Consider the following 9,003-nt stretch of genomic DNA (forward strand, 5'->3'; position numbering starts at 1 on the left):
TGATATAAACAAGTGTGGATACATTTTTTTTCTTTTCAAATTGCTAATCTCTGATTTTTTTTTCCTTCAATAATTTAGATTTTGGTGGACAATGATTATCTTTCCATTTTCCCTCTTCATTATTACGGTATATACAGGATCTGCCAAATTCTCTCCATTTCTACATAAATTACTTACTAAGTTACAAAAGGACAAACGACAATAGTTGTCTTAAATTAAGGTCATCAATCAGAAAAGAAAATATAAACTGTCCATATACACAAGCTGCTTTTTTCATGCAAGACCCTCAAACCATATAAGGGAAAACTCATAAACCAAAATCTTTCTCTTGTATAACAAATTCATAATCATGTCTTCAAAAAAACATTTTGTGCTTGGCTTTTTCCTTGTGATTTTATTTGTAAATGCAGCTTCAATAGATTATGGAACAGCACTTACTAAATCTTTATTGTATTATGAAGCACAAAGATCAGGAAAATTGCCTCCTAACCAACGTGTGCAATGGCATGGAGACTCAGCCCTTAAAGATGGCAAAGACTTAGGGGTATATATATTCAAGCTCTCTAAACTTTTTTTTTTTTTTCATTTTATTGGGTCGAACGTCCGACGGGTCTAAGATTTAAATTTTATTGATTCGAGTTGGAAACTGCCACATCTCACTTGATTTACTGAGTTCTAAATCTATTAGTAGTAGTTATATTTTTTTAAAGTAAATCTTCTAACATATATATGTATATACACAATCTCATCAATCAAAGTTGTTTGATTCGAATGAACTCATAATTTGTACACTAGGTCTGGCCTCAGTAAAATATAGGGTATGCTCATTCACCTCGTAAAAAGCAAGGTCGGGCAAGCATGTTCCTTCATATGAGGATGAAAGGCAAATCTAGAATCAATAGTCAATAGGTTCAAAACACGTGCATGATGCACACAAGCATAATTAGTTTTTTTTTTTTTTTTTTTTTTTGCACAAGTAAACACATGTGGTACAACAGGTCCAACTGAATTTATTGTTTTCGACTCATTCCATAAGTACATTATCCCAAAAAATATATGTTTGTATGTGATTCATATATAAGCACAATTAATAACAACTATATATGTCTTACTTCTAAATAAATCATAGTCGGCTATCAAAAATGTGGATCCAAGATTTTGATTTGATGAGTTCAGTCTTTAGGTTATTAATAGTGAACTCATTAAACGTTTGAAGTTACGAGTTCAAAATCTATTATTTAGTAAAATTCTAATGATTTTCCACATACTTCTATACTGTGTTCGAAAATAATGGATTTATATAAACCCATTACTTATATCGCCCATCACTCTCTATCGACGATGTGAATTCTCGTTGATCATGTACTCCTAAATGATTTCATAACTATATATAATCAAAAAAAATTGTTTAAAAGGAAACTTTTTGATTCCCATCAGTATTTTTCCTATTTCCAATTAGATTGACTTAACAGGAGGATACTACGACGCTGGAGACAACGTGAAATTCGGATTTCCAATGGCATTCACAGTAACAATGCTATCATGGAGCGTAATCGAATTCGAGCACCAACTAAACTCCAAAAACGAACTGAAAAATGCACTGAATGCAATCAAATGGGGCACTGATTATTTCATAAAAGCACATAAAGAGCCTCATGTTTTATATGGCGAAATCGGAGATGGAAATTCTGATCATCAGTGTTGGGAAAGGCCTGAAGATATGACAACTCTGAGGAATGCTTATAAAATTGATGAACAACATCCCGCTCCGACTCAAACTGGTGAAACGGCCGCAAGATCGTCGCTATGGCCATTGCTTTTAGCAGGTCGGACCCGGGTTATTCGAAGCAGCTTCTTACTCATGCCAAAGAGGTGACAACTAAGCTCTTACTAATATTCGAATTCAAGATATATGCATTGATCTGTAATCTAAGGGTTATTCGCAGCAACTTCTTACTCATGCCAAAGAGGTGACAACTAAGGTCTTACTAGCTAGTATTCGAATTTAAGTTATATGCACTGATCTGTAACTTAATTACTATCACGTTACTTATTATTATTGTTTACCCTTGTTTAATATAATGATTTAAAGTTATACATAGTGATGTTGTAAGAGATATTTACATAATCAATATAACGTAATAACAAATGAATTTTTAAGATAAGCATTAATGGTAATGGTGGAGCCAGAAGTTCTCTATACTATAGAAGTTCTCTTTATACATAGAGGAATCAACAAGTTAGATATTATAGTAATTTTTTGCCTATATGCGCAGTGCAATTTTTTGATGAAGGAGTTTTGAATCTTGTAAAATGATAACTGATCTGCTATAAGGAATATAACCTTGTACTGACATTACATGTAACTTAATTTCTAACCTAAATAATAATCAAATAGAAATAAAGGGTGCTCGTTTTTCAGATTCTGACCCAAAAATAAGGAATTAGTTTTTGGTAGTTTATTTATGATTGTGGAAATTGGTAAGGTAACAAATAGGGGTAATAACAAAACAACTTTTCTTTAGGAAAAACAGCTCAGCAATTTCTTTTTGGGGTTTCCCGCTGTTTTCGTTTTAAAATTTGTTTGCAAAAAAAAAAAAAAAAAAGAAGGATATTTTTCAAAAATAATTGCTCCAAGATACATTTTCCCAATTAAATCAGCATAAATTATTATAACAGTAAGTCGTAATCTTGATATCTGTGTAAACTTAACTGATTGAGCTTGTTGCTTTTCATATACGTAAGAAAGATGAAAGGTTTAATTAATTATTTACATTAAAATTATAACTGATCAGTGTTGTTATGTGATGACCTATTTGTGAGTCAAATGTAATTGATTCATTGTGCAATTTTTTGCAGTTATTTGATTTTGCTAAAAAGTTCCCAGGCGAGTACCAAACTAGCATTTCTATGGCAGGTCAATTCTACAGTAGCTCCGGTTATGAGGTAAAATTAATGCATACTACTCCTCAATCTCAATTTATATGGTGTTGTTTGACTTGGCATACAATTTAATAAAGAAAATAAGGCTTTTGAAATAAATGACCTAAAACAAATTATAAATATTTGTGCTGCTATAAAGTATTTCATTAAGGGACAAATAAAAAAATTAAAGTTAAATTATTTTTAAATAAAAAATAATGACATTTTTTTAAGATAGACTAAAAAGGAAACTATGTTACACAAGTGATATCAAGTGTCAGTAACTACGTTCTAAACTTAACTTTTGCCCATAACTAGTGGTTTTAAAAAAAAAAACATAATTTAAACTAAAGCTATTTGCTTCCGTCGAATCCATGCATAGCTTCTAGCGCCACCCCTGAATTATAGCAATTGAGGAAAATGGCTATTTTTATAAAGTGATCTACTCTTGAGAAGCCAATGAGATATCTATATGTTTTCCCCTTCTAATTTGGGCTTGAAACAGGATGAACTATTGTGGGCTGCTGTTTGGTTGCTAAAAGCCACACAAGACAAAAGATACCTGGATTACATCAATGATAAATCCACAAGTTCTGGAGGCACCAGATCCATGTTTTCATGGGATGACAAATATGTTGGTGCTCAACTCCTCATTGCCAAGGTAATCAATTAACTGTTCTCTTGAGTCTATTACTGATCTTTTATACTATTGTTAAGTGATGTTTTATAACTTTAGTAGATATACTATTTATCAAATTGAATGATCATTTGAAAATTTTAGTTAGAGATTCAAGAAAATACTAAAATACAACATCTCGAATTTAAACCTATAATCTAAAGAAAATTTTGAACCTTACCTATTAGTCTAGAGTTTTCGTTATGTCGAGTGGATTCGGCACTAATAATTTACATAAGAGTTTTTGACACTCTTGATCATCCAGCCCAAGCTTACAATCGAAATAGTTCATGTTTTTCACTATTTCAGCCCTTACCCGTGTAGGCACATATTGTATATAATTTGAAAACTAGATCACTTCTCTATTTCCCTTCTTCAACCCAAACACCTCTTGATTGTTTGTTTACAGATTAATTTGTTATTGTGTCTAGAGCTCAAATCATGGTTGTTCTTGTTTTGTTTTGTGAGATTCAGGTGATAAAAATAATATTAGAAAGGAAATTCGCCATTATTGGACAAGTTAACAATACCTTTTGCAATATCTAATAGTTTTGGCTTAAATTCTGTGTTGTTGCAAAAAAATCAATTTTAATATATACTACAAATTATAAATGTAGAACACAGCAACTCCAAAATTCTAAAATCCAGACCCCATAAATCCTGAATCTGTCTCTAATCATTTGCTCATTATAATTCTCCAATGAAGGATATTCAATTGAACTATATATCTTCATTAACTTTATTCTGTCCCTAATCGTGAGTATATAAAAGTTAAACTCCCCACGAAACGGCCGGTTCTTAATGCACATTATTAATCGTTTGTTTCCATTATATTCATGCAACGAATTACAGGATCTGCTGGAGAAGAAATTTCCAGGGAAGGAGAATTCGTTGAGTGAATTCAAGAAAAATGCAGAGGAATTCATATGCAACTGTATCCAAAAAGGAAACAGCAATGTAAAGAAGAGTAGTGGAGGACTACTATGGTGGCAACCTTGGAATAATCTTCAATATGTCACAGCTGCAACATTTGTCATAACCAGTTATGCAGATAAACTATCTGCCACTAAAAATTCTTTGCAATGCACTAGTGGAAAGGTGGAACCTTTGCAACTAATCACATTCGTCAAATCCCAGGTACACACATGTACATATTTTACTATCCCAAAATCCAATTAACACGGTCCAAACATTAAACACATGGTAATCTTAATTATTTGTTTGGTATGATGGAAGTCATTTTCTTTATGTTTAATTAGTTGAGTTGAAAATATTTTTTGAAATCAAATATATTTTAAAATTTGTAGTAATATTAGGGAATTGGAAGTGTTTAAAAAAATAAAAAATTGAGTACTATTAAAGATTGATAACGATGTCAAAGTGTTGGTTGGAGCAAGTGACATGAAATTATTGTTTAAATAAGAGTTAGAAAAATAACTTCTGCATAGGAAGTCATTTTCGTCCCGTTTGATGAAAAATATTTTATTTGAAATTTAAACCTTTTTTTGATAATCAAGCACCAAAAGTTAATCTCTTCTCGCGAATCAAAAGATTTTTCCGTGAAAATGAATTTCATCGTTCCGGATTATATTCCTATATTTTTTTTCATAATCAACAAATATAAAAGAATACTAATAGCCATCAACACGTACGCAATATTATCCAACAGATTCTATGAAATACTCAAATCTTTTCACCTCCTCTTCGATCGATCAGGGATTTACAACCTACTGTCTCTTTGAGGTGGGGTAAAGTACACTCTACCCACTCCATACCCTATCTATGGAAATACACCGAATATTATATTGTTGATGTACTATAAAACCAATTTACAATATCAAGTCATTTTTACATATTGTAGTAAATAATGGACGTTATTTTCGAGATTACAATCTCACTTTTTATAGAGAGTCATCTATAAATATCTTTTGAATAACTTGGCGTAGAAATTTCTTTACTAAACTGTAGGTGTATCCTTTACTAAGAACTTTCCAATTTTTATTGTTATATCAGGTGGATTATATACTTGGTGAAAACCCAAGAAAAATGAGTTACATGGTAGGTTTTGGTACAAATTACCCAAAGAAGATTCATCACAGAGGAGCATCAATTGTGTCAATTAAGAAAGACCATAATCCAGTGAGCTGCCATGAAGGTTTTACTCTATGGTTCGATAAAAATGCACCAAATCCAAATGTTTTAGATGGTGCAATTGTTGGTGGACCTGATCTTAGTGATAATTATAATGATGACAGAAATAACTTTCAGCAAGCTGAAGCTGCCACAGCTAATACAGCACCATTAGTTGGAGTTTTAGCCCGATTAGCTAGCTAAACAAATTTTTTCAGATAGAGATTAAGTAGTATATTGTATTTCTTTTTTCTGTACGTACACGAAGCTCACTTTTGTGGTTTTCAAATATAATTGGTGATAATCTCATAAAAAAGGTCAAAAGGATAATACTGTTACTTTGTCTTACAAGAAATGAATTATAATTTTTCAGATTATTCAGCCCTCGAATATTGTTATCTATTTGGATTTTGAGTTGTCACAAAGGAACTATCAAGGATTTGGAAAAGGTCTTGTACGCTTTGGTTTGAGACATCGAAACCGTCATGGCATGTAACCGTCCATTTTTTTTATTTTTAAGTATTATCAATTGATTAGGATCTGTTTATATCATGAAAATTCAAAGAAAAAGGTAACGCACCCTTCCAACCAGTTAATAATATTCTTACTATTTATTGACACTAAAACTAACGTATCGGGCCCGCTTAAATCATCGATAAATATAAAATCTCTTAAGTAATAAAAAAGGATGGGGAAAAAAAGAAGTTCAAAAACTAGCAAATCGTATGCTTGCGGTTGAGAGAAAAAAATCTTTACAGAAATACACAGAATAAATTTAATATTATAATAATTTACATTACGATTTTATTTTTGAAAATTAGTCCTAGTAACAAAATTCTCCCATAATATATACTATTAACATCTTCCTGGGACATAAATACATACCAACCCGGGACCCTAACGAAACCCGCAAAATAAAAAAATTTAAAAATCTTAGCTCAGCTTCTCTCTTCACTCAAAAGGTACATATACAAACATAACAAACCGAATTTACTAGAAATTAAAATGGACAGTACACACTAAACAAGGGACAAACATATTCAACATCCTTTTTTTAGACATAGGTTAAAATAGCCAGCACTAAAGTATTTAGTCGTATCAACTTCTCGTTCATCTAAGTTTTGGTTTTGTACTTACTCGTCAATCGGAACACCTCCTGAGAACGCACCCCACCTGAAGCGCCGCTTGAGCTGAACCCGCCTTTATCGTAATATATAAGCCTTATGTATTCATATATCGTTCGGTATACGAGATAAGATGAGATATTCGAGATTAAATTTAAATAAATTTTATACCTTATTTAGTTGTGAAAGTATAAATTTATCCCAAACTTAATCTTGGATAAGTCATCACTTGGTACTAAGGTGAAATAAATTAGTCTTGCAATTATAATCCGAAGACTATATAATCCCTATATAACTTAGTCCGCTATCAAACGACCACTGTAGGGTGCTAAAAAACAACCGTACAATACCTATATAAAATCAAGCTGCGTCTTGGATAAAATCTGCCGATATATATTCAAACTCATTGCATACATAAACATAACAAACCGAATTAGAAGCTATAATAATACACTACACACGAAACAGAGAGACTAACATATTCAACATCCTAATTTGTTTTTCTAGACATATAGGTTAAAATAGCATACATAAACATAACAAACCGAATTAGAAGCTATAATAATACACTACACGCGAAACAGAGAGACTAACATATTCAACATCCTGCTTTGTTTTTCTAGACATATAGGTTAAAACCAAAGACCTAGCACTAAATTAAAGTATATTTAGTACTAGTATCAACAGCTCGTTCATCAAGTTTTGGTTTTGTACTTAGACTCGTCAATTGGAACACCCTCCTCTTGGGCACGCTCTCCACCTGAAGCGCCGCTTGAGCTGAACCCGCCTTTGCGTCCCATCTCTTGATACCCTTCTTCTCCTATCTGCTCCTTCCTCGTCTGCCCGCCTCGCCTCCTCCCTAATGAGTCACAAGTAATTCAAGAGACTAATCGACTTTGTTAACATATACGTCCAAGAAACAAATAAAACTTAAAACTTATAATTTTAAATATCTCATAGCATAAGATAAGTATGAACGTTGACGTACATTGGTCCAACTCTAAACGTGTTTAACATTTATGTGTTCTATAAAGCCTTTTGAAAATCATGATAGGATTAATTTCACATATGGTGAATTAGTGACTTTTAAGTAATTCAAGAGAAAAGTGTCACAAGCACGAATTGACTTTGTTATGTCAATTCGTTAACATATACGTATAAGAAACGGAAAAAACTTATAACTTTAAACATGTCATAGCGGAAAATAAGTATGAACGTTGACGTACATTAGTCCAACTATAAACGTGCTTAACATTTATGTGTTTTATAAAGCTTTTTGAAACTCATGATTGGATTAATTTCACATATGGTGAATTGGTGACTTTATTTTACTATACGTAAAAAGTAAAGTACTAAATTAATTTTTGTAACGTAATAAAACACAACTTGTTCTCATAACATAAATCATTCAACTTCGTCCAAATTTCATAAATTATTATTACACTATTCTTTTTTATACAAATAATTATTTAGCTCTGTCTAAGTATCACAAAAATTACCCCATAATTTTTTCTTAACCATAAAATCTTTCACTTCCATTTAAATAGCAAATAAATGAGCCTTCGGCCCCTTTCTTCGTCCATCGTAGGGGGTTGCCACCCCCAGCAGCCCCGACAATCTATCACGCCCATAAACATAACAAAAAAGTAATTAGTCTGTAGTAATTTACTGAAACACAGAACACAAGAGTATAAAGTTTGTAAAAATTTTATAACTCATATATGACTAATTTGGGGCTTACCCTCAGCAAGGTGTTCCTGAGCTTCAAGACTTTTGCCACCTGTCCCACCAGGAACTACCGTCTCTCCTTCCCTTGCCTTCCTGTCCAGCTCAGCTCTTTCCTGCTGCCTTGTTGTCATTTTTTCTTTTTCCCAACAAAAAAAGTAGTATATGTAGACTCAAATTTCATCAGTTAAAACCTGGTTGAGAAATATTTTTTGATGATCTTTGGCTGGTTGTTCGTTATTATAGAAGGGGCATTGGGAGAGTATTATATATCCATGTTGACACGTGGAGATTGACATGGCTATTTGGGGATAGCTCTCACACAACACCTCAGCAATGGAAATCACACGTGGCAGTAAGATGTAAAGTTGTCTACACTCTGTCACGGAGAAGCTAATTAGCTGAATCATATAAGTAGAAAATATT

At 32.3% G+C, this 9,003-nt stretch overlaps 2 protein-coding genes across 2 annotated transcripts; one reads left to right on the plus strand and one right to left on the minus strand.

Moving 5' to 3' along the window:
* Nucleotides 1–241: 241 nt before the first annotated feature.
* LOC132068379 (endoglucanase 14-like) lies at nt 242–6,039 on the plus strand. The gene is given in 7 exon segments (XM_059461950.1): nt 242–544; nt 1,460–1,793; nt 1,796–1,872; nt 2,860–2,946; nt 3,428–3,583; nt 4,451–4,735; nt 5,612–6,039. Coding segments are annotated over 7 exon segments (1,455 nt in total). The 5' UTR covers nt 242–349; the 3' UTR covers nt 5,933–6,039.
* A 1,342-nt stretch (nt 6,040–7,381) lies between these two features.
* LOC132068380 (em protein H5-like) lies at nt 7,382–8,801 on the minus strand. The gene is made up of 2 exons (XM_059461951.1): nt 8,594–8,801; nt 7,382–7,711 (listed from the first exon to the last, which is right to left on the minus strand). The coding sequence occupies exons 1-2, from the start codon at nt 8,709–8,711 to the stop codon at nt 7,548–7,550; spliced, it is 282 nt and encodes a 93-aa protein (XP_059317934.1). The 5' UTR covers nt 8,712–8,801; the 3' UTR covers nt 7,382–7,547.
* Between the last annotated feature and the right edge of the window lie 202 nt (nt 8,802–9,003).

This window comes from Lycium ferocissimum, chromosome 8 (assembly GCF_029784015.1).
Source record: "Lycium ferocissimum isolate CSIRO_LF1 chromosome 8, AGI_CSIRO_Lferr_CH_V1, whole genome shotgun sequence".
NCBI classification, from domain to species: domain Eukaryota; kingdom Viridiplantae; phylum Streptophyta; class Magnoliopsida; order Solanales; family Solanaceae; genus Lycium; species Lycium ferocissimum.

What these genes read in the sequence shown, in the direction of transcription:
- LOC132068380 (XM_059461951.1), bottom strand. Translation starts at nt 8,711, where the DNA reads ATGACAACAAGGCAGCAGGAAAGAGCTGAGCTGGACAGGAAGGCAAGG. An exon ending in TCAGGAACACCTTGCTGAGG is followed by an intron (nt 7,712 to 8,593) that starts GTAAGCCCCAAA and finishes GTGACTCATTAG; the next exon opens with GGAGGAGGCGAGGCGGGCAG.